The sequence below is a fragment of the Megalops cyprinoides genome, chromosome 2, assembly GCF_013368585.1.
Source record: "Megalops cyprinoides isolate fMegCyp1 chromosome 2, fMegCyp1.pri, whole genome shotgun sequence".
In the NCBI taxonomy this organism is placed as follows: Eukaryota; Metazoa; Chordata; class Actinopteri; order Elopiformes; family Megalopidae; genus Megalops; species Megalops cyprinoides.
Window position 1 is genome coordinate 25,418,016 of NC_050584.1, and position 26,136 is coordinate 25,444,151.

A 26,136-nucleotide genomic window follows, 5' to 3' on the forward strand; every position below is an offset into this window, starting at 1 on the left:
CCACCTGAAGAAGCACATCCTCTCGCACAGAGACTCTTTATCGGGACTTTAAATGGTTCCCACAGTCATTCATAGAGGGTGATCGTGTGGTAATATTCGTAACTAATGCCGCGTGTCAATACAGAGCGACGCTTGTAGAAATCAAGGGAACGGAGGACTAAGTCCTGCTTATAGCTCTGTTGCTTAAGTGAGCAAAGTAATGAGAGAATATTGCCATGAACTCTACTATCTGGCAGCGGTAATTCATACTGTACTCGCTCTTAGGGATCAGAATAATTGGAAATGCAGTAATATCTGCGCTGTCACTTAACAAAAAATGCCCTGCTATAGTATTTAATGTTTTTTCCCATGTTTTGCAGGTCCTGAGACAGACGACGCCTCCCCCGGCTGCCAGAGGTTCCACTTCATGCCTCGTTTTGTCAGGTTCCTGCCCGGTGAGCGTCCTCTCTGCTGCCCTCCTGTGGTAGAAAAAGATAATAGCTGCTCTGGAAAATACAGCATTCCCACACACACTTTCAGCATTGCATACTCATTAGCCAGTGTTGTGGTCAGCGCAACCTTTTGTGAGAATTCTCGTTGCCTGAAGCACTGGCTGATAGGAATGCAGAGCTGAAGTGTGTGTGGGAATGCTGTGTTTCCTTTCACAGCCAGCTTCATTTGATGGGGATCTGGTAACCAGCCCCCTCGCAGAGACAGTGCAGAGTGTGTATCGACAGCCTCTCCACGAGAAAGGGAAAGTGCAGCATCTGCCAGGCGTGCACTGAAGTGTTTGATAGATTATGGGTTTTAATTATTCATTAAACTTCTCTCAAACGCGAAGGGGCTACATCTGTGTATGTCCAACCTAGACCACCCAGCGCAAGCCTGTGTGACAGATTGGGGCACAGAGGAGCTCTATGTGTGTTTAACTGTGCCTGTATGTGTTGTATGTGTGTGTAGCTATGACAGATGGCTTTTAGAAAGTACACAGGGTGTGTGCATTTAGCTCTATGTATTTGTGCTCATGGTAGACGCAGTTAAAGGGGTGCAGTATGTATATTCATTTGTGTGTGTGTGTGTGTGTGTGTGTGTGTGTGTGTGTGTGAGAGAGAGAGAGAGACAGATGGTGGTAAGGAGGTGCTTTATGCATATTGATGTATGTGTGAGTACTGCAGATGGAGAGAAGGAGTTGCAATATGTATGTATGTGGGCATAAGTATATATGCTGTGTGTGTGTGTGTGTGTAATGTAGGTTGCAGTTAGAAGGTATACTATGTATATTTGTGCTGTAGATGGCGGTAAGGAGGTGCAGTACATGTATTTGTCCAGGAGGCTGCATATATAAATTTATAAAAAAGGTGGAGGTAAGGCGGTGCAGTATATGTGTTTGTCTTGCAGATGGCATTAAGAAGGTTGCATATGTAAATCTGTATTGCAGATGGCGATAAGGAGGTGCAGTACATGTATTTGTCCTGCAGATGGCAGTAAGGAGGTTCCATGTGTAAATTTGTCCTGCAGATGGCAGTAAGGAGCTTCCATGTGTAATTTTGTCCTGCAGATGGCAGTAAGGAGGTTTCATGTGTAAATCTGTCTTGCAGATGGCGGTAAGGAGGTGCTCTCCATGCACCAGGTGCTGCTCTACCTGCTGCGCAGCAGCAAGCCGCTGGTGCCTGAGGAGGAGATCGCCCACATGCTGCAGTGGGAGGAGCTGGAGTGGCAGAAGTATGCAGAGGAGTGCAAGGGCATGATCGTCACCAACTCGGGCATGGTTAGTGCCATTACATTACATTAGATTAATGCCATTACATTACATTACATATCAGATCACCCAGAGGGTCCCAGGTCACCCTCTCACCCTCTCAATAGTTTTGAAACTACAGCCCTTTGAAATTTCAGTTAATTTTATGCATTTTTCCGAACGAGCCTTTCGGTCCAACCTCCGACATTCATACCTCCTTTGGTATGGCATGGATAGGAGGAAAAGTACATAAGATACACCTGATCTGATTACATTTTTGAATTCTACAGAAAAAGTTAGCCCTAGTCACAAAGTTTCAAAGCTGTACATGTCATATCAAAAGAGCTATGAATGTCGGAAGTTGGACCAAAAGGCTGGTTAATTTCCAAGGGCCGAAGGTTCAAAACTATTAGAGATATAGACGTAATATTTGGGATTTCTCCATAAGTTTGGTATAGGAGCACCTGTGAATATTTTAGGGGAATCTAAGAGGGTGACCTGGGAAATTTTGGTGATTTGATATGGAATGACTCGTTGTTGTCGTTTAGCAGACACTCTCATCCAGAGTAAAGGTTACAATTCTCACGTTATCCATTTATATAGAGGTATTTGTGAGTTAAGTACCTTGCCCAAGGGGGTGTAGCAGTAGAACCCTTATCACTACACCACACTACTGGCCATGGTAGAGTCAGTCCCGTAGTGTCACACTGACCCACACGTCAATCTGCGCTGCCTCGCTGCCCAGAGCGATGTACTCAACAAGGCCACAAAAAAGCATGATTATATTGCTGTCATTTAGCAGATGCTTTTAGCCACAGCACCTTACATAAGTTACAATTCTGATGTGTTCTCCATTTATACAGCTGGATATTTACTGAGGCAATTAAGGTTTAAGTCCCTTGAGGTAATTGTGGATATTTGTTGAGGCAAGGAACTTACCCAAGGATACAGTGGGGAATCAAACCAGCAACCTTTCAGTTACAAGCCCAGCTCCTTACCACTACACCACACTGCTGCCCTTTTATCAATTTATACAGCTGGATATTTACAGAGGCAATTGTGGCTTAAGTAACTTTCCCAAAGGTAGGACAGCATTGTCCCAGCAGGGAACCAGACTGGCAACTTTCTGATTATGAGCCCTGCTCCTTACCACTACACCACGCAGCTGAACAAGCCAAGAACAACTGTGCGTACAGAAGACGTTATAACCTCAACCCACACGCCCATCTGTCCAGAGTGACTCACTGAACAAAAATGCAAGATCACACAGACAGGAACAGCAGACCTTACAGAAAACACTGTGTTGATTCATCAAACGGTGGTGGACACAGAGGTGCTGTGATAAGTGATACATCACTGCTACGGTCAGCGATACGCGGGGGACTGGCCTGCGTGTTTCTGTGCTTAGCCTTGCAGAGTGTTGCAGCATTCCCTTGCAGTGCTGTCTGTTTCAGCTGCTGGCCTTGCGTTGCGGTCAGCGCTACGCTCTGTGTTTCTGTTTCTGACTTTGCTGCTGCCTTCACAGCTTGCGGCCCATGTATAAACAGGCCTTTGTGTGTGCGCTCAGCACTGTCAGACCCCTGCAAATGACTCATCAGTTTCCTGCTACACTAGGGCTGCGACCAGCAACGTTGACCTGTGTGGCACTTCTTACAGCTTGGGTTGCACACGGCACATTACATTGCATTACATTACATGCATCTGGCAGATGCTTTTATTTAGAATGACTTCCAGCACAATAGAACATAAATGTATCCATTCAAGTTGAATGAGCTACAGCGTCAGACCCAGCTAACAAGGCACAGCAAAACAGCATTTACAATAAGCTTGTCACTTACTTGCTATCAATGGGTAAGCTCAAAATACCATTACATTATTGTCATAGGTTACAGTTTTACATATTATCCATTTATACAGCTGGATATTTACTGAGGCAATGTAAGGCTATCTTGCCCAAGGGTATAACGGCAGTGCCCCAGCAGGGTATCGAACCAGCAGACTTTCGGTTATGAGATTTGATCGTGACCACTATGCTGCACAGCCACTCAAATGCATAAGTAGAGTGACAGTTAGAAATGCAGCCTTATTGATGGACAGCAGTTGGACCTCTGTGTGTGATTGGACCGTTACCTCTTCCAGAAACCCAGCTCTGTCCGGATCGACCAGCTGGACCGGGAGCAGTTCAACCCGGACGTCATCACCTTCCCCATCATCGTGCATTTCGGGATCCGGCCGGCCCAGCTCAGCTACGCTGGCGACCCTCAGTAAGAAGCCCGCCCCCCAGCCCCCTTTGGAGCATGTCCGCGACGACGCACCTGGCGCGGGCGCCCCTGGTGCCGTGACATTTCCAGCCGCATTTCGCTGCCTCTCCCACCTGGGGGACCACCGCCGCCACCTTTGGCTGCCAGATGATAATAATAACGCCGATGGAAATGAAGGATGGGAATACTTTGTGCCGCCACAGCAATAATTACCAAACTTGCTATATTACAATTATCCGCGTTTGCGTCTCGGTGAGGGAGGCGGGGGGGTAAACTTTTGATGAGTGCTGGTTTTCGCCATGGCCCTTGCTTCCTTTTGCAGCTCACGCCCGTGGTGTCGGATTAGCAGGATAATGATTAGGGGTGAAGTGCATAATGAAGAGAAAGGCTCTCATCCCTGTGCGTCTGTGGCCCTTTGCATTTGGTGTCCATTCCCTGGCTTTATTGGCTCCAGGCTCCCCCCCCCCGCTCATTCCCTGCTGCATCTCAGAGCTCCGGACAGGGGCAGGACTAATGAGCGAGGGAGGGGGCGACCCGCTTGACGCCAGGAGCTTTAATTGAAAAATTATGGAGGAAGGAAGGGACGGTTTTTAAATCAGGGCTGTAGATGGCCAGGGATGTAAAAGGACACAGAGCAAGAGGCGGGAGGGAGGGAGAGAGAGAGAGAGAGAGAGAGAGAGAGAAGGCACAGAGATAGAGAGAGAGAGAGAGAGAGAGAAGGCACAGAGAGAGAGAGAGAGAGGGAGAGAGAGAAGGCACAGAGAGAGAGAGAGAGAGAGAGAGAAGGCACAGAGATAAAGAGTAAGACGAGGGGGGCAACACAAGGGGGAGACAGAAGGCACGGAGATGGACAGAAAGACAGGAGCAGCAAAGATGGAGGAATAAAGAGAGGGAGATAGAAGGCACAGAGATGGAGACAAAGACGGCCATTAAAGGTGGAGGGAGGGAGAGAGAGAGAGAGAGAGAGAGAGAGAGCGAGCGAGAAAGACATGAAATATGGAAATGAAAAAGCCTGCAATGCTAATTCCCTGGGAGTGCAGGCTAGACTGCAGTAAAGGTCAGTGGGATGGATTGCGAGATCCTCCCAGGCTGCACCTCTAAGACACAGGGAGATGGCGCTAAGCCTGTAATCAGGGCGCTAAGCCATCTCAGACACACGCTCTAATGAAGTTCCCACATTAAGTCCTTAATTGCCCCTTTTCTGAAGTTTTCCAAGCCTCCAGTCATAATTGAATACCCACTCTCAAATGATTTAAAAAAAAAAAAAATGTATCCTCAGTTCTCAGTAGGAACCACTGAGAGCCAGTTAATTTCCGACAGCCTGTCTCTGCTTTTTAAATGTTTTATTTTATACAGGCGGCCCTTTTATTTTCCAAGCAATAAAACAATAAGGACATATCTACACTAAATGAAAAAGACAAAAAATTTCAGTCAAACTGTCTAACATCCTGCTGAATGCATTGTATGTGCGTATGTGTGTGTGTGTTTGTGTGTGTCTCTTTCTCTCTATGTGTGAGAGTATGTATATACGTGCATGCATGCAAGCGTGTGTATGTGTTTGTGTGTGTGTGTGTGTGTGTGTGTGTGTGTCAGTCATACTGGCAGAAATATAAAATATAGAGTAACCATTGTATTCTCTTTTGCGGAATTAGAAGAAGTATAAAAAAGGTAAAAAAAACAGTTGAGCTATCCCAGGCTTCACAGAGAAAACTAATTGAATAATTGCCCTGGGCTACATCTAAATTATGTTGTTTAATACTGGTGAGCGTGGATTAAGTATTGATGCGGTGTGGTATGTGGCCAAACTTAGAAGCACTGTTATAATTGCAGGTACCAGAAGCTGTGGAAGAGCTATGTCAAACTGCGCCATCTGCTGGCCAACAGCCCAAAGGTCAAGCAAGTGGACAAGCAGAAGCTCACGCAGAGAGAGGTAAGTGCTGCCGGGTCCGCCGGCCGGCCGATCACAGAGTCTTTTCGAAGTGTTCATCGGTGGCTGTCTTGTTTCGTTCTGGGCCGTTTCTGTCAGATTGCATTACGTTACGTTACATTCCATTCAATTAGCAGACGTGAAGCTGTAAAGCTTCAGAAGATTCACAGAGCTCTCAGCGCTGAGCAAAGGTACGTTCATGATTGGCTGTTGAAAGCTTCCAGTTCTGCCAGCGGTCGCTGGTTTTCAATGAGTGCCTGTCTAGAAGACGGAACTTGTTTATTGGGGCAGGACATGGCATTAATGTCCTCACAGCTGCCATGACACGCTTGTTTCAGCTACATTACGTTATATTACGTGCCTTTAGCAGACGCTCTTATCCAGAGCGACTTCCAGCACAGTAGTACATAAGTGTAACCATTCAATGAAATGAGGTGAAATGAGCAAGACCAGGCTAACAACACTCCCAAACCAGTAAGTGTGTACATTGTGCTGGTTCACGCGGCCACTTCTCCAGACAAATGCGTCAATGATTCCGGCTTGCCCTTTTAATGCCAGCTTACCGCTGCAATGCAGGTGATATCGTTTCACCTGTTGGAGGATGTAACCGCAGCGGCGCCTTGCTCTGGACATGAACTTTCACTAATTAAGAGGCCTGGAGTGCCACTCCTCGGCGAAACCTGGATGACTGGAAGGTAACCTGCAGGAGCGAGATGTCAGCTCTGACCCCCCAGGCAGTCCCCAGCTGTAACCTGTCTCCTGTATTTATGCTAGCTTCCTGCTCCCCCGAATCGATCCTTTTTAATTCTGGCTCCGGGCCTCTCCGGGTCCTGAGGAGTGACCGGGAGCTTGCCCAATTAGATGCTGGTATAGGAGGAAGGCTGGTATCGGCACAGCTGCTGGAGAGGCCAGGCAGACCAGAGCTGGGCGCTCTGACTGTCAGACAGTGGAACGCTCTTAACACAATTAGGGCGCACCCGGTTCCTCAAACGGGCCGAGGGGGTTTCAGCGCAGAGCTGACTGTGAATGTGGCCGGAGGAAAGAATGAACCAATCATTCAGGCCTTTTTATCCAGGAGCTGTGTATGTGTATATTTGATGCATTCACGTGTTGTGAGCATCTGTGTGTGTGTGTGTTGTATGTGTGTTGTATGTGTGTGTGGGCGTGTCTGGGCGTATGTGGCTTGGCGTGTGAGAGAGTAAGTGAGTGAGTGCCAGTATTCGTACATATGTTCATGCTGTGCTCATTGTGTGTGAGAATAAAAAGTGTATGTGAGTGTATATTTGGTGCGTTCATGTGTTGTGAGCATCTGTGTGTGTGTGTGTGCGTGTGCATGCACTTGCTTGTCCTTAGTGACTCCTGAATCAGTAAAAAGGCGGTTCAGTTGGAACTGTTGAATTCAGAAGCAGACATGTTGTGTTTTTGGTTTTTAAACTGACAGCCCTGGACATGGGCAGAGTTTCTACCCTGGTGGTTCAGCTTTTGTTTGACAGCATAGGTCGTGGCTGCAGGTCCTATGGACTGTCTGTCCGTCTGGTGTGAGCAAGCCCAGAGGCGGTCCTGGAGCTGCAGGCTCTCCTGTGATACTGCTCTCCCCCTGTCAGTTGGCCCTCGGTAGTCACACGCAGACTGCGGTGTGTGTGTTTGTGTGTGTGAGTGAGTGGAATCTCACCCTCTTTGATGCACAGTTCAAAATAGAATGGCATTACATATTCATGCCTTTGTTATTTCCTGTGCGTGTCACACCTCTGGTGTTAGACAGGGCATGTTTAATTTAAGTGCCGTGGAGGGCGATACACGCTCTAGAAACAGTGACCGCCTGCTGACAGGTTGCTCACCTGCTAATTGGCCAGCCGTGACACCACTGTTCCTAGCCTCGCCTTGACTCTCTCCTGTCTCGCTCCCGGCTTCTGACATCTCGCGTCCCGGATGAGGCGCGCTCGTAGCTGGGGGGCACGAGCATCTGCTTGGCATCTACGGCGTCACCAGCGGCGGCCGTAGTTTCTGACCCCACCCGAGATGGCCCAGAGCAGGTCGCAGAAGTCACCGGTTTGCGACCGCGACCGGGAACTGGCTGTCAGAGCGGGGTTGCGTTTTTCCGTTCCCGCCTCTCTCCCCTCTGCCTCCACGCTGGGCTGTAACCCTCTCTTATCAATAATGCACGCTTGCAGGAAGCTCTGCAGAAGATCCGACAGAAGAACACCATGCGGCGTGAGGTGACGGTGGAGCTGAGCAGCCAGGGCTTCTGGAAGACTGGCATCCGCTCCGACGTGTGTCAGGTACTGCCGCCCAAGTAACAGTCCCTCCCAACACACACACACACACACACACACACACACACACACACACACACCCTACTATGTGGCACACAGGCGAGTCAGAAACGCAGGCCATAGCAACAAGGCCACAGGCCGCTGTCACCATACAGAAATCAGCAGATGTCAATTTCAACCAATCGGAGCTCTTCACACTGCTCAGTACTTTGATGTTTTCATCTGTAAAGGTGATTGGCTGAAATAGCTGAACCCTTCATTAGACCCAGTTTTGTCCTTGGCTAACAAATCAGACAGCTGAAGGAAGTGACCTGTCTGGTCCTCCAACTTGGGGTGCCTCAAAAAAGACTTCAGCTCTTACATGGATGTCTGTAATGATTGGTGCATAACAGTTGATGAGATTCTCTCTTGCTGGTTAATGCAGAGTTCATGCCAGGTGGCTGTAGTCCAGTATAAAGAACTGCCCAGGATGAATCATTGAATAATTCCTTGAGGTCAGAGGCCTGTCTCCCTGCCTCTCCAAAACTTTGTAGAAGTCAGGGAGAGAGGAGAACTTCAGACCACTAGCCCCTCTGTAAACATCCATCCAGTTTCCTGCCTTGCTTCTGAAATGGGTATGGATTGGGCGTGTGTCAAAATGAAATTTTTCTCCCCCTGTCTCTCTTTGTTCCTCGTGATACACCAATTCAGTTTGGATTATTTGATCTGCCTCTCTGTCTGAGCAGAGCTTAATAAATAATGACTGGCCCATTGATTTTCCTGCTCTCTCTCATTCCTCCTTTCTCCCTGTGCACCATCTCCCCCTCGCCCTCCTTCTCTCTCCTCTTTCTTTCTCTCTCCCCCTCTCCCCCTCTCCCCCCCTGTCCCCACGCTCTCTGTGGCTGTGGAACAGCACGCCATGATGTTGCCAGTGTTGACCCATCACATTCGATATCATCAGTGCCTTATGCACCTGGACAAGCTGATTGGCTACGTCTTCAAAGAGCGCTGCCTGCTTCAGGTAAGGGGGGGAAGCTGCTGAACAAGAGGTAGGAGGGTGTGTGTGCGTGCGTGTGTGTGTGTGTGTGTGTGTGTGCGCGTGTATGAGAATATGTGTGTGCTAAGAACATGAATATGTGTGTGTGAATGAGGAGCGAGGTTGTTGAGCACAAGGTGTATGTGTGAGTATGTGTGTGTAAGTGAGGAGCGAGGTGCGTGTGTGTGCATGCACGTGTCTTTGTGAGAGTGGGGTGGAGGGGGGAAGCCGCTGGCAGCAGTTAGTTACAATAGTGCATAACTGTAACACGCCTGTACTCTGTGGACACTTGAGATTCCTGTAAGCATAGATAGCAGTTTAGATTACTCAGATCATTTTATTTCTGGTTATTTAGAATGTCTTTATATTCTACAAAACACCCTTGCAACCTGAAACTTTTTCGTCCCTCAAGAGCTTTAACTCTCCTTGAACAGGGTGAAGCAATTCCATTGCAGCAGCTGAACTTTTAAACTAAAAAAGTAAGCTTTAAAGAATACTTGATTTCGACCTCAGTTTATACGCACAGTGAAACAATATTGGACAGCCCTACCTTATCTCACAATATTTTTGAAAGTGACAGGAAAATCCCAGAATTCCTTGCTCCTGTGCTTGCTACAAGTGCAGGGTTACTGGGTATGTGTCTGTGATCTGGCTCTCTGTTGAACTATTGATAGTAGCACACCGTGCTGCAGTATCTACCTGCATGGATACACGGCCTGTGGTACACCAGGCGTCACCCCATACGGGCCTCTTCTCCATCCTGGTGTTTCCACTGTGAATTCTTCTAGTCCCGCTGCATTACATAAGAAATGATCATGGGATGGCTGTGTAGCACAGTGAAAGGAAGTCGGGCTAATAACCAAAATGTTGCTGTTTCAATTCCCCACTGGGTCGCTGCTGCTGTACCCTTGGGCAACGTACTTGCCCAGAATTGCCTCGGTGAATATCCAGGTGTATAAATGGATAATACTGTAAAAGTGTAAGCCATGTAGGTTGTTCTGGATAAGTGTCCGCTAGATGACAATAATTTGATGGAATAGGACTACATTTAACACACATGCTGTACTTTTAACTGTGTAACATGTGCTGACTTCAGGGGTGTCTGTTGAGGAGTTCCCTATCGCACTTTGGCTCCAGGCTTTATGTATGTCTTCTGAACACAATGATGTCATTTCTGTGTCTGAGAGAACGGGAGGCAAGATTACCACGATGATAGCGGTGGTGATCTCCGACTGAGGGAAACCAGTGTTCTCATGCAGGCGTGACCGGCACCAAGGGTTGTTATCTGAAATACATATTCAGAAAACAGTAATATTAATATTAATGTATTACTGTGTAGCGCAACAGATTTTTGAAAATGTCCGGCTGGTCAAATGGAGCACACAGCAGGTTGCTGTACGCATGCACACATCCATGCTGCATCCAAGCAAACACTTTCCTCGGGTTTACCTTTTCCTTCTGATCTCCACTGCTCCTAGCATGGCTGTTGTGCTCCTCCCTCTGGCTGTCTGCTAACACAGGCTTGAAGTGCACAAGCAGGTCGATTAGGCTTCTTTGGAGGTCTTCAGCCAAGTCCGCCACGCGCAAATTCTCACGCAGGAAAGGAGAAAGCTGATTTTTCTTTCCCTCATTTAAAAAATTTTACGTCGGATGGAGATGGCTGAGGCGTCTTGATGCTCCCTGGCTGGCAGGAGCCGAGACCTCCCAGAGGGCTTCAATAATTCATCTGTACAATTTCGCTGTGCTCAATGTCATATTTCCCAGTGTCGGCGAGAAGCCGGCATTGCCGGTGCACACTGGTGGGCAGACCGTTGGGAGGGGGAGGCGAGGGGGACCATGTTTCTCCCATTCCGGCCTCCCGTGGGCACATATTCAGGCTTCTTATTTCTCATTTTGGGAAAGCAGAACTCTTACCTGTGCTGCAGAATCGCATAGAGTACATGTGTACTATACAATCACACAGCGTACAGGTGTACTATACAATCACACAGCGTACAGGTGTACTATACAATCACACAACATACAGGTGAGCTACGGAATCACACAGCGTACAGGTGTACTATACAATCACACAGCGTACAGGTGTACTATACAATCACACAACGTACAGGTGAGCTACGGAATCACACAGCGTACAGGTGTGCTACGGAATCACACAGTGTACAGGTGTACTATACAATCACACAGCATACAGATGCGCTACAGAATCACACAACGTACAGGTGTACTGCAGTATCACACAGCGTACAGGTGTACTATACAATCACACAGCGTACAGGTGTACTATGGAATCACACAGCGTACAGGTGTGCTACGGAATCACACAGTGTACAGGTGTACTATACAATCACACAGCGTACAGGTGTACTATACAATCACACAGCGTACAGGTGTACTATGGAGTCACACAGCGTACAGCTGTACTGCAGAATCACACAGCATGCAGGTGCGCTGTGGAATCACACATGACCTTTTGCTTTTGTAAAATCCTCAGTTTTTCACGGAATTTAATTTTCTTCCTTTTTCTATGAGTCTGTGGAAGCACTATGTCAAATAATATCTCCGTTTGAGAGCACAGAACAGCACTCACTTTTGGGACTCTACAACATTATTCATTCATATCAGTATTCTATGAAAATTCTGACTTTGGTTACAGTTTAAGTAATTCTGACAACCTCTATTTTTCCATAGACGGGCTTTGAATTTAGGCATCATTAACTATCCAGATGCACTTCGGAATTTGTCTCCAAAGGCTGCTCAGTGTGAAGCGATCAGTACATGTCACTGTAGCGTTGTCATTTAGGCAGCTTATCTAATTGGGCCTTGAAATTGATTTGAAGTTCCTGGAGAAAAGCAAGTATTTGAAAGGGGAGGAGAGGGCTGGTTGGACTTGCTCCTGCCCTTGGGTTCCATTTTCAGATATGGCTGACGTGTTAGAGGAGGTCTGCTGACACCCTTGCGGTCACACTTTAATTACATAGAGTGCTGGTGCTGTGTGTTTCTCAGTGGCCTGAGTCTCGGTCCTCAGGCAGTGACACCCCCCGTTGTCGCCTGCCCTCCAGCTCGCCATGACTCACCCCAGCCACCACCTCAACTTTGGCATGAACCCGGACCACGCCCGCAACTCGCTGTCCAACTGCGGCATCCGGCAGCCCAAATATGGCGATCGCAAGGTTCATCACATGTACATGAGGAAGAAAGGTGGGCACCCCTCCCCCCTCGCAGAGGGGCCATCGTCGGTCTCCCAAACTAACCTGAGGAAAACATCTGTGTGGGGCTGTCAGAGGGGCCGGCCATTTTACCCACAGGAAGTAAGGGATAAACTTATTCAGGAAGGGCAAAAGAGATGCCCATTTCCCAAAACTGGTTTTCATTCGATGCACTATTCTCAGACCTTTAATAGTTGACTGCAGTGCTGGTCAGTGTGTCTGGGTTGGTCTATGCCTTTCAGAGTATATACTGGATTCGTAAATGTAAACCCAGGGGTATTATTTTAAAACAAATTTGGGCGTACACTGTGTAGTTACTGATTAGAAGCCTTTTAGAAATGCATGTATTTGACCCTTAAAGTGTCCAGTGTGTCATGTGTTGTCCCAGAAAAGATGAACTTTTACACAACTTGAACTAAGGAACGCGACTTAGACTGAAATGTATGTTTCTGCATTAACACATAAAACGACATCCTAATTTAGTCGAGCCGTTTCAATTTCGCCGCCCTGGCGGCACTAACTGGCCCTCACTTTGTTGGGACGCCTCTGCCACTGTGTTGTGTTGCGTGTCCCCCGCGGATCTGACGTTTCCTGTGTTCAATTGATCAGGCATCAACACCTTAATCAACATCATGTCTCGCCTGGGGCAGGATGACCCGTCCCCCTCCAGGTGAGTGCCGTTTGACTGCGGACCCCGTTGAGCGGCAGGCATCCGCTGATCAATAGGGGCTGACCGCTGCCGGGAGTTCTGCTGCCTACTGATGCAGCAAACTGAGATGCTCGGTGCACAGTGATGTGTTTACTCACCGTCTCGCCTTTACCGATAAAATATTCACTGTTGTTTTTGACGAGGCCTGTGTCTGGGGTGTTTTTACAGAATGCATCAAATATTTATAATTGCAAGTAAACATACGTTACCGAAGAGGTAACGAGTGGCAGTTATGAAGTGTTGAATCTGCTGCAGTGAAATCACAATGGCTGAAAAAACGCAGTTTGAACCAGGGCAGGTTTTAAGTTTGTAAACACGCTGACAGATACTAAAGGAATGAAAATACAACAACAAAAAAATAAGAAAAAGGACCTCATTGAAAAGAATGCGTTTAAATGATTTGAAAATGCCTGAACAAAATGAAGAGGCTTGTTCTTATTAAATTTGAATATGCAGTAGAGGTGGCAGGTAGCTGGAGCTTCTGGCCCCAGACGCAAGCATTAGGGCGGACTAAATGATCGTTCTGAGTGCGGTCCTAATGAAGAGGCTGTACAGCGGGTGTAAATTGGTGTTTGTGCGGGAGAGCGGGGGAAGGGGGATGGGGGGACCTTATTAAAATCTCTCCTGTCTTCTTCTTTTTCGGCCGCGGCAGGATCAATCACAACGAGAGGCTGGAGTTCCTGGGTGACGCCGTGGTGGAGTTTCTCACCAGGTGAGACTCGCCTTTGACAGACAGCTAATTGAAAATAACAGCGCCCTCTTCTCTTCCTTTCCCTAAGAATGTTGATTCGGATTCACTGGCAATTCGGATTTGTTCTTTTTTTTTTTTTTTAATTTCCCTTCCCTTGTCACTTCTCAATACGCCTTTTTTCCCCTCAAATGACTGAAATGTCCATGACAACTTGTAATTATGTGCCTCAGCGCGGACCGTATTAGTGACTTGGAGGGGAAAGCCGGGCTCAGCCCCCCTGCATGTCCTTTGCCGTGGTGCTAATTGCATGTAGCTATTATTATTTTCAGACCTGGTGCGTATCTGCACAAAAAGAAACGGTTTGTCTAGATGGCTGGTAGGTTTAGCACTTTGGAGAAAGTACTGTATGGAAGAAAGGCTGTGTTTACAGTTGCTTCGCGGAGAAAGATGCCTTTATCAATTTATTTACTTCACCTCTCTCACCCCCTTAGGTGACACCCCCAGCCCATCTCCATTCCTCACTTATTAATTGCACAAAAGCTGCCATATAGAGGGACGTAGCTTGCAGAATTTGCATTCATTTGAATGCACTGGCAGGTTTGGTTGTTGGCAGTCAGTCCAACTCCACCCCCTCCTGAGGAGCAAAACGAAACAGAACAGTTAGATTCACTGTGAAGAAGGTATTGTGTGGAGGAAAAGTTGTTTACCGTTGCTTTGCGAAGAAAGATCCTTCCACCAAATTGTTGTCTTCACCTCTCCCACAAATTTACAGGACACCCACCTCTCCCTGGTCCTCGCTAATTAATTAATTGCACAGAAGCTGAGATGTACACTATATGGACAAAAGTATTCGGACGCATGACCGTTACATTGGAATGACGTTGTATTCAAATACATATACCTTAATATGGAGTTGGTCCCCCTTTTGCAGCTATAACAGCTTGCACTCTTCTTGGAAGGCTTTCCATTTGGAAGGATTTGGAAGGATTTTTTGAGTGTTTCTGTGGGAATCATTCTGTAGAGCATTTATGAGGTCAGGCACTGATGTTGGACGAGAAGGCCTGGCTCGCAATCTCGTTCATCCCAAAGGTGCTCGATGGGGTTGAGGTCAGGGCTCTGTGTGGGCCAGTCAAGTTCTTCCACACCAAACTCATCAAACCATGTCTTTATAGTCCTTGCTTTGTGCACTGGGGCACAGTCATGCTGGAATAGAAAAGGGCCTTCCCCAAACTGTTGCCACAAAGTTGGAAGCATAGCATTGTCCAAAATGTCTTGGTATGCTGAAGCATTAAGATTGCCCTTCACTGGAGATAAGGGGCCTAGCCCAAACCCTGAAAAACAGGTGTGGCCAAATACTTTTAGAGATTAGATTAGAAATTGGATCGCTGAATTCATATTTATTTGAATGTAACGCCAGTGAATATGTTTGGTCGTTGGCAGTCAGTCCAACGCTGACACCTCCTCAGCAACAAAACAAAATGAGACGGAGCGGAGCTATTCTGAGATCTGGCCAGTGGCGGAGTGTCGGGCTGAGGGGCAGCCGAGCCTGGATGCTGAATTATGTATGGCCAGCCAGTCCAGTTAACTCGCTGGGAAAATCCCATTATCCGTCATTACCAAAGCGGCCCCCGGGGCGGAGGCTAGCATCGGCAGGAGGGATGACGGGGAGAGCGCGGCCGAACCAAGATGCGGCTCGCTTTGAGGAAGTGGCCTTGTGGCTAGCTGGTTTACCCCCCTCAGCTCCGCAAGGTTTTTTTTTTTTCTTTTTCTTTTTTTTTTTTTTTTTGCTTTTTTGCTTGGCCCTTTGTTTTCAGCTACGCTTCCACATCTCTCCGCTTAATGCGTTTAGGTCCTGGGCTGGTGGATCGAAACACACTCGCCTCAGCCAAAAAGGAGGGAGAAACAAATGAGACAATAAGCACAGCGTAGCACTTTGTTCACTTCGTCTGCCCCCTCCCCCAGGCAAAAGCGGGGGCCGTTACCCCGGGACAGGGCTGAAGCGGCACAGATAGACGCTGGCATTTAATGGCACATTAATGTTTCACGCTGGCCAGCGAACAATGCTTCTTCATCCCCAGCTAACAATGGACATTGCGCGCAGCATGGCTCTCCTCCACTGCCGCTGTGTACTTAGCTGTGGCGTACCGCGCCCTCGTCTTTCTCTCGGATCTCGCTGCTGATCTCCGTAATACTTATCCTTGCTGCATCAAAGCAGCTTTAGGCGCAACCGGATGGGATTCTGGCAGTGCTTGGAGAAAACAATGCAAATCTCTGAACGCACGAAAGTAACAAGCTCTTTTAGCACACTTAAAGCGAATTCTGTTTGTTCTTTTGAAATTCTGGGTCGAGGCTGAAAAGTTCAACACATGCAGCGGGTTTAAAAGGCTGCCTAGAGTTTGTTCTTGTCCAAAACGTTATTCATTTCTGCTTTTTTGTCTGTGTAGTAGGATAGTGAAGCCTTAAGGCAGATAAACCCTACATTGCGCTGTATAGAGCGCTCTCACATTCCGAATGGGCAGTTGGTAAGGAATCTATAAATAAGTGATGGGGTACATTATTTGATTTTGTGTAATAGTAATGAATAATGGATCCGTTTAATGTGCAGCTCGGGGCTTGTCCCGGAGTGCTCTCTCTCTCTCCTGATCGGGGTGTCTGATCAGCGCTGACTGTGTTTATTTTTCCCAGCGTGCACCTGTACTACCTGTTCCCAAACCTGGAGGAGGGCGGCCTCGCCACCTACAGGACGGCCATTGTGCAGAACCAGCACCTTGCCATGCTGGCCAAGGTGAGCGGAGTGTGTGTCTCGGTCACTATTCATCACTATAACTTTACTCTGTACACTTAGTTTAGTCTCAATTGACCATTGTGTGCAAGTCTGATGAGATAGTCTGGTGAGGGTCTATACACACACTAAGTCCACGTACCAAACCCATTTGAAACTGCAATGGCCAAAGCATGTAGCTTCAATGTGAATTGAACTACTGAATACTGAATGCATGTACCAGCCCTATTTTTAGGTATGCGTGTTTTAGCATGCACATATTTTAGTGTGCGCGCACACACACTAAAAAAAAACACACTTTAGGTTAGCTCCGTATTCAACACAAAGTACAGAAGGAACTGCATTCTGGGACGGATTGAACTAGTGTTGTGTTCTTCTTTTTTTCCCTTCTCGTTAAATCCACTTTTTAATTAGTCGTTGAAGGGGGTATTACATTGTATGACAAAGGTAACGACACAGATTCCCCGTGGGGAAGTGGATTGGGGAGGGGGAGAGCTGAGGATTTTTAGACCTTTCAACACGCGCTCGTGGCCCTCTCTCTTTCCCGCTCCTCACTCGCGCTACAATTGCTCTCCGAATCCTCGGAGCCGACGCCGCAGTCAGAGCCACTACAATAATCATTTTGCCATGTTGGGAAAGCAATTAAAACTTTAATCTTTCATGTTGTTCCCCGCTGAATAGGGGGAGATGCAGCCGGCGCGCGCTCGTATCGGGGGCCCACTGTCTCGCTCTGGCTTGTTTTAATTTGGCTGTGACTGCAGACAAATATGATACAACAGGCGCGGTGGCCAAGTTGTTTATCAGCTCCTCCTTAAGCACCACCCCCCGAATCCCCCCCCCACCCCCCAGCTCAAGAACACTTGTAATTATCTCTTGAAAAATATCTTCTGAAAGTGCGCATGTAATCCTCATCCACTTTAGTTGTATGACTTAGAAGTCAAATCAATTTCCTGTAAGTTGTGTAGACTAGCTTTTTTTTATTGTGTAAACTTCATGGCCAGGCAGTGGAATGGAAGAGCAGTGGTGTGTAATAATTAAGTTTTTTTTTGCGCACTGTATACCGTTTTTTTTTTTTTTTTTTGACCCCTCTTGCGGAATGAGCTTGCTTTCACTCTTTGCTTGCCCCCCCCCACCCCCCACCCCCCCTCCTCCTCTGGTGATGATTGTCGTGACAGCTTAGCGTCTCACATCTGGAGCAGGAATAGGAACATCTGCCAGTCCATGAGCCAGAGAGTCTCTCCCTGTCAATTTCCCACGTCTGCCATATGACTGAGATGGGGCGCACCTGTGCGATCTGAAAGAAGTGTCTTTAAGAGACATTGCTGTAATTGTCCCGATTTTTGTTGTCCTTCTAAGCTGTTTGTCTTCTGTTGTTTGTTTGTTTTACAGAAGCTGGAGCTCGATCGGTTTATGCTGTACGCCCACGGCCCTGACCTGTGCCGAGAATCTGACCTGCGGCACGCCATGGCTAACTGTTTTGAGGCATTGATAGGTGAGGGTCCGCAGCTAACGCTGACTGTTGCTCTGTTATGTCAAAGTTGCTCCAGTGGTGGGAAAACAAGACGTCATGCTTCATTCTGATAAATGTGTGTACATGTGTGGCTGTGTGTGCCTGTTTCTGTGTACGTGCATATGTTTGTGTGTCTACGTGTGTGTATTTGTGAGCATGCGTGTGTATGAGTGTGGATGTGTGTATGTTCCTGTGAGTATGTCTTGTTTGTTTGTATGTCATGTCATGTTTGTGTATGTGCATGTGTGTTTGTGGAGTGCAATTCAATGCAGGCTCTTGTACAGCCTGATGGGTAAGTATGATGTTTTTGTCACCAGATTTATTTTACAGAATGAGCTTAGTTGCTTCCCTTCCCTTTGAAGGAACAGTATCATCTGGCCATTATAGCAAAGTCTGCTCACGTAAATAAACTTTATAATAAACTTGGTGAAAATTGAGATTGTATCACAGTGCTGCCCAGCGGTGGTCATTCTTACTTTGTGGTTTCTCAGATCCCGCTCAAACCATCTGAGTGTGCCAGGCACTTTTTGCCTGAGAGGGGCTCAGCCTAACTTAGTCACTTAGCTTACCAGTTCTTCTAACCTCAGTTTTGAATGAACCACTCAAACCAGTCCTCCCAATTTGCTGGTTTAAAGAGAGCTGCAGAGCTCTGCTGGGTGAAGGATGAGCAACTATCCCCCCAACCCCCAGCCCCCCTCCCTTCATTTGAGGGGTTCGATACTTGTTACCGGTACGTTATCACCTCAATGCAGTGTTATAATGGGTTCAGTCCCAAGGCCGCCATCACCTCATTACTGGGCCCGACCAAGCACAGCGTGATGACACCAATCTGTCTCTCCTACCGGTTTCGTTGAATATGTTTAGCGAATAAACAGACACAATACCACAGAGGACAAAGCCAGTGTGTGTCAGAAAACAGCCTGCAGAGACAGTCTCGGATCAGTAACGCAAAATGGGCGCGTGTGCGCTCATTCGAAATGCTTGTCTTGATATTCTTCTGTTCTTTTTCTGTGACATTTTTGTCATCTTTATTTAGCTTGAAGTGCTCTTTTGGATGGTGCCTGTCACTCTCTGTCTTTGTCTCTCTCTCTCTCTCTCTCTCTCTCTTTCGCTCACTCTCTTTCCAGCTGAAAGACTTGCAGATGAGGTAATGTGTCGTTGGGGGCCGGGGTGGCGTCGGGAGTTGACGTTTCGAGTGCAGGAGGGTTTGGGGGGGATTTGTCAGGAAGATGAAGTGACAGGCCATTGCCCTGACAGGGTGTCTTCTGAAGCCGCCCTCTTCCTCTCCTTCATCCTCCTCACAGGATGACTGGGGAAGGAGATGGCGTTTAAATCGGCCACACCTCCTTGATGGAGAGAATCGGCCGACACTCAGACTTCTGTTCAGTAACTCTAGTGCTCTTTGAATACTGTGAGCACCAAATGCTAGTTGCTTTAGTTTTTATTTAAAAATGAATTCGTATTTTATTATTGACATCTGTCTATAACGTAGCATCTGTAATTTCAACACACTAAGCAAAAAATGATGTGAGACATTCTGCATGGTGGGAAAGCACTCACACAAACTTGTTACTTGCTGAAACAGTCGAGGACAGTTAGAACAATTAGATTGGGTGGAGACCTCAGTTACAGTCCCATAAGGCACATCTTTATGTTATTATGTCAACACATTGGAGTTGCACAAGGTACATACCTTTAATGGAAGCCAGGAGGCAAGTTCTCCTGTGTAGGCGGTTTCCGTATTTTGCGCAGCAGTTTTGAATTATGGAATTGCACTCATTGCACATGGGACGCAGTCCTTCGCTCGTGCTCCAGACCACAAAAATGAAAAGAGTGCAAGAGGAAGACTACTTCTCAGTGCTTTGTTTTATATCTTGCAGTATTTGATGTTAACTTTAAGCGGGATGTGGCCGGTTGTTTGTATCCTCTCCGTGTTTGTCTCCAAGACGCCATGACCTTTGACCCCATGTGCTCTGTCCTACAGACACTGCTGTCGGGGGGGGGGCAAGATGGGTGATTGTGAAAGGATGTAATTTAAATGATTGTAATGTAATCTGCTGCAGGAACGGCAGCCACAAACCCCCGAACCGGTTTGGGCCCATGGCCGGAGCGACACACCTCTCACCCTCTCGGAGACACCTCCCCCCCATTTCTGCCCCTTATCTCAACACTTCAAAAAGCAAGGAAGACGCGCCCTCTCAGATCCTGCCGCTGCTGCTCCACGGCCCTAATTTCCATGTACAGTTTATCTGTGGATTATAGCCTACTAAAAGCTACCGGGCAGCAGATGGTGCGGCTTTGTGTGCCATTTCTGAGCTTTTTTCCTATTAAAGAGGGCAGAAAACGGATTATCATTGATTCACTGAATATCACATTTTACAATGCGGGGTATTCACTGCGAGAGCGGAGCTCTTTTATTAATTGCTACAAAAGATAGTGGGCGACTGTTGTGCGTCTCGTACTGCCAGACCCCCCATTTTTTTTTTACAGTAAGATGCTTGATGTAAGAATTTAATCACAAGCCTTTTCTCCCTCTGTCAGAGTTTGGGTTGTGTTTATTTGTCATTTAGGTCCCCCCTTGTACCTGCTTTTCTCAGGAGTATGCTCCTCTCAACTGTATTTGGGAAAGAGGGGGCTGAGGTATTGCAGATGTATTGAGGCCTGAGTGTTTGCGAATGATTCATTTGAAATTATTAACTATTAATTAATTATTAAGATTCTGGCTGTGGTGGTAGTGTAGCATAGTGATAAGGAGCAGGACTCGTAACCAAAAGGTTGCTGGTTCGATTGCCCGCTGGGGCACTGCTGTTGTACCCTAGGGCAATGTAGTTAACCCAGAATTCCCTCAGTAAATATCCAGCTGTATAAATGGATAACATTCTAAAAAAAACTGTAACCAACACAAGTCGCTCTGGATAAGCCTGCTAAATGCTCAGCAAGCCCATAGATGAAAGGCATACTCCCAGCATGCACCTCTCTTAAAACCACTCCAGGTCTTAGCAGGTGTTGGCTACCCTGCGCCGCTCAAACCCCCGACTTTGTGCTGATTCCTTGCGTTGCGAGTTTTGCGCGTTTTGCGCTTTCTTCGAGATGAGCAGGCGTCTGCCGCACGTCAGTGTTCCTGTGCCTCTCCTGCACCCGGCAGGTGGTACCAGGTGATTCTCACCACTGAGTAATGTTTGATGCTGCTCTTGCTGCTCTTATAGACAGACAGTTTGAGTGAGCGAATGTGAGGGAATTGCACAGGGGGCGTGTTAGCGTTAGTGTGAGGTGTAAGGCAGTCCTACTCTAGGTGGAACACCGGGAGCACTGCAGCTCCTGAAGCAGGGCTTTTTAACTTGCTGAATCTAATCACTGGTGTGTTATCTGGTTTGTGTCAATTTTCTAGTTGTTCTTACTGCTTCTGTGAAAGGTGTGTGATGCCTTTTAAGGTTATACTTAAAAGCATCTGCTGAATGTTGTCAGTATATTGGCCCCACTGAAACCTGCACCAGCCTTAGCATGGAATTTTCATGCATTAAACTGATGAATACTTAAGTTCACATACCAGTCCTATTGGAAACTGTACAGATCGTAGAATGTAGCCTGTATGCATCGAGCTGCTAAACACTAAGTCCATATACTAGTCCTGTTTGAACCTGCAAGGACCACATAGTGTGGCTTCTATGGATGAAACTGCTGAATACTAAGCCTGTAGCCCAGCCACATTTGATGCACAGATGATAGCATGTAGCTTCGGTGCATTAAATTGCTGAATACTAAGTCCGTGTATTGGCCCCATTCAAAACTGCATGGATGACGACGTCGCCTCTATTCATTAAAACGCTGAATACTAAGCCTATATAGCAGTTCCATTTGAAACTGAACAGATCATAGTATGTAGTTACTATGCATTAAACTGCTAAATACAATGTCCATGTACCAGCCTCATTTGAAACTGCATGGACTGCAGCATGTAGATTCCATGCACCGGCTCCATTTGAATATGCGCATGTTTTAGCATGTAGCCCCCCATGCACTGGTGACAACATCTCATTTAAGTGCGGCGCTCTGGCCCCCTCCCTGCAATGGAAACACCACGCGCCCACGAAAAACACGTTCAACCGAGGAGGCAGGCCGGCTTGTTTCGCCCTTCAAATGATTGCCGTGTGTTTGTGCAATTGATCTCACAGCCGCGGGGCATTTTTGCTATGGACAGGTTCTTGTCAAACAGCTCTCTCCGGTATTCAACGAACATCTTAAGTTTTCATCCGTGCCGTTCTGATTGACACCAAAGGTGTTATTTTCAGATTTGGAAGGTTTTTTTTTCTTCTATTCTTTATCCTTCCTCTTCTTTCTTGTCCTTCACTGGGATGTTTGAAGAGTTCGAGTGACCGCCGCCGAAAATGGTGAAAGGAGACAAACCACGCGAGTCCCACGCGGACGTGTCGGGTGATCCTGTGTGCTGTCGCCCGTTTACACAGGGCCTGCCGCCGGCATTTCGGCTGTCCCATGTCACAGCGGGACATGGAGGGAGCTCTCAGTCTGAGCGCGAATGCTTAGTCAGAAATTCGAGCTGTCAGATCACCTCAGCCACCCCTGAACGTGAAGCCTTTCACAAAAATGCAATGCATTATTCATAAAAAACAATTGAAATGTGACGAATGTGTAATGAAGCGCTTGTCTTGGGTGACTATGCATACACCTATAATCCGAACAGGAATACCGATATGGGCAAATATCAGTGTGGCGGTAACAGTTACTGTGAAAACAAGGCTGACACCCTTAACACAGTGTGATCCTTTATATAGAATTTCTGATTCATAATGTAGTTTGCAAAAACTATTGTGGTTTGCAAAAACTACTTTAATGTAGTTTGCAAAAATATAATGGTAAGCTACTAGTGGTAAACTGATTTAGAAATTTCTGTAGAAATTTGTCATTCTGAATTAATTCAAGGCTGTAAGATTGGTTTGTACATTGAAATAATGTAGTTATTTCTTGATTAAAGTAATATTGGCCACAAATGTAAATTGTCCTACTGGTTAAACTCATTCTTACCCTGTCTATGAGCTGATCTTATTCTAGCTTTGAGGAAACAGCGATTTAACATTTAAAAAATGGCAAATGCAGTGGTAAAAACTATGAGAGGCTTAATAATGCAAATGAAAGCATAACGAACCGCTACATAGCATAAAATAAGTTACGTGCGCATGGGTAAAAAAAAAAAAAACACAAAACGACGGTCGATGACATTACAGAACGGATTTTTATTGCTAAGGCAAATTTGAACTTGAAATTGAACAGTATATTAACTGTTAACAGTTTAAAGTATACTTCAATATATAAATAAATACAAAACACTTATCAAATTTGCATAACAAATTCACATAATAAATAAAACCTAACCCAACTACAACAATTTAACACTAAATATCAGTTATTGTAGCTTACTGCAATGTCCGTTTCGGAGCACCAGAGGGCAAATAATTCAATCAACAGCTCAGGCATTTAAGTGGCACCGAAATGAGGGACCGAAATCTGTGTTGTGATTCGGTCCGGTAGATACCGGCCGTATAGGGTTTCGGTACCCAACCCTATTCAACAGTAGTAAGTCTTAAGTGATACTATAAATAACAGTATAATTAGTCTCTTTATGTGAGGCCTCAAAATTATATATAATATGAGCTGTCTCTCTACAAACATGCTTTACTGAATTCAGATGCCATAGAGCATAATGCAGACAAAGCCATGGGACATAAAGTAAGCCATTTTCTCTATCCTGAGACTTAGATAGATAACAAACATCATTGAAATTTACACAGCCTTGAAACTGAATTTAACTTTATATGACCTAGAGAGAAGAAAAAAAAAAAAAGAAAAAATGTGGTGTGAATGGCAGTTAATAAACACATCCTCCTACGGGGAGCTCCTCAGGGATAACATCTGCTGTTTCGGGGCGCCCACTTGTGTTCCACAGCCAGTTGTGATTCAGAGCCGACTCTCTCGGCTGGGGTGAGGCTCTGGGGGTGGGAGGTGGAAGGCGCCGAGGGTATCGGCTCCCCATATGGTCGGCGGTCTTTGAAATATCGCACTGTAATGCCAAGATTACAGAGCTCCCGACTGTGGCCGCAGCTGTGTGTGGGTGCGTGCGTGCATACATGTGTGCAAGTGGCCACAAGTGAATGACGGGAAGAGCAGGGCTGCTCTGTGCTAACTATCAACAGCAGTGAATGATGGTAAGACTAGTGTTGCTCTGTGCTATCAACAGCAGTGAATGATGGTAAGACTAGTGCTGCTCTGTGCTAACTATCAACAGCAGTGAATGATGGTAAGACTAGTGTTGCTCTGTGCTAACTATCAACAGCAGTGAATGATGGTAAGACTAGTGTTGCTCTGTGCTATCAACAGCAGTGAATGATGGTAAGACTAGTGCTGCTCTGTGCTAACTATCAACAGCAGTGAATGATGGTAAGACTAGTGTTGCTCTGTGCTGACTATGAACAGCAGTGAATGATGGTAAGACTAGTGTTGCTCTGTGCTAACTATGAACAGCAGTGAATGATGGTAAGGGTAGTGTTGCTCTGTGCTAACTATGAACAGCAGTGAATGATGGTAAGGGTAGTGTTGCTCTGTGCTAACTATCAACAGCAGTGAATGATGGTAAGACTAGTGTTGCTCTGTGCTATCAACAGCAGTGAATGATGGTAAGACTAGTGCTGCTCTGTGCTAACTATCAACAGCAGTGAATGATGGTAAGACTAGTGTTGCTCTGTGCTAACTATCAACAGCAGTGAATGATGGTAAGACTAGTGTTGCTCTGTGCTAACTATCAACAGCAGTGAATGATGGTAAGGGTAGTGTTGCTAGCAGACTAGAGAGTGACTGTAATTTCACATCCACTCGTCGAATGGAATATATGAAGAGAACATGTAGAAAATGAGTTCAGCTGATTTCTTGCAATCAGCCCCATTGGATCACCCCATTTCCTGTAACCGGCTTTTCTGCCTGGCTGCAGGGGGAAGAACATGCATTCACGTGTAATAACAGTAGCAATGATTCAGATCTGTGTTCTCTTCAGTGTAATTATCTGTCATCACTGCACACTCCTATGGATGTGGCTGGCTTGACTGCCTGAAGGAGGTCTTGGAGAAAATAGCCTTGCTGTGTAGTAGTGATTATGTTTCTGCACAAAGGAGTAATTGCAGTAGAGTACCAAGTCAAGGCTATTATGACAGTGCTATGGTATGAACATGAAGGGCCATCTTGGATATTGGAGCAGACAGATGCAAACGATGACTCAATCTTTGGTAGAGGAGCAGTCTGATACAATAGATGGATCAATCAGTCAGTCGATCGATTGATCAGTCTTGGCTGGAGGTGCAGGCACGTACAGTAGATCGTGTCTCTGTGGCACTGTAGCGGTCACATTTTTTGTGCGGTGTCTTTTTTGCGTGTGCGCAGGACAACCTGTCTTGTTAGATGAAGGTCTGTCATGTCAGGGACCTGGAGGTCACAGCCTGTCTCTCGCCATTACACTCATAGGGTCATCTTTCCTCTCCCCCCAGCTTCAGCGGGGAGGGATGTTTGTCTGTGATTGCATTCTGGGAAAAGAGAAAATCATGCTTTGCTGTCATAATTTATCAGTTATGTCCAGCTGGCTCTTCTGTGAAGTTCCAGATTTTACAGAAAACCGATAATTGAATTTAAGCCCAGGTAAAGTGTTTGGCGCATAGGTGGCACTTGGGAGAAAAATGACAAGTGTTTGATATGCCCGGCCATATGCCATCCCTGGGTTTGTTAACTGCAGAAAAAAAACCCTCAGGAGCACCAGAAAGAATGTGGGTGAAGGAGGTAGGGGTGCAGCCAGCCCTCCTGTTGAGTGTGCAGTAGTCTACCGTGTGCATCCTGTCTGCATCAGTTAGAGAGACCGTCCAACCATGTGCTCTCCCTGGGTTTGATAAATGCAGAACACAGAAAGAATGTGTGGGTAAGGAAGGAAGGGGTGCGGCCACCCCTCCTGTTGAATGCGCAGTGGTCTGTCCTGTCCTGTCTGCGTGGGT

The 26,136-nt window shown here is 46.6% G+C and overlaps 1 protein-coding gene across 2 annotated transcripts in view; it reads left to right on the forward strand.

Annotated features, from left to right (window-relative positions):
- drosha (drosha ribonuclease III) overlaps positions 1 to 26,136 on the forward strand; it is a 75,583-nt gene that overhangs the window by 10,626 nt on the left and 38,821 nt on the right. For both annotated transcript variants that reach the window (XM_036521607.1, XM_036521606.1), the window contains exons 12-22: positions 360 to 434; positions 1,578 to 1,747; positions 3,857 to 3,981; positions 5,809 to 5,908; positions 8,077 to 8,184; positions 9,071 to 9,178; positions 12,256 to 12,394; positions 13,012 to 13,072; positions 13,764 to 13,823; positions 16,488 to 16,587; positions 17,974 to 18,076. In XM_036521607.1, coding sequence (XP_036377500.1) covers positions 360 to 434; positions 1,578 to 1,747; positions 3,857 to 3,981; positions 5,809 to 5,908; positions 8,077 to 8,184; positions 9,071 to 9,178; positions 12,256 to 12,394; positions 13,012 to 13,072; positions 13,764 to 13,823; positions 16,488 to 16,587; positions 17,974 to 18,076 — 1,149 coding nt within the window. The remainder of the gene's footprint in view (positions 1 to 359; positions 435 to 1,577; positions 1,748 to 3,856; positions 3,982 to 5,808; positions 5,909 to 8,076; positions 8,185 to 9,070; positions 9,179 to 12,255; positions 12,395 to 13,011; positions 13,073 to 13,763; positions 13,824 to 16,487; positions 16,588 to 17,973; positions 18,077 to 26,136) is intronic.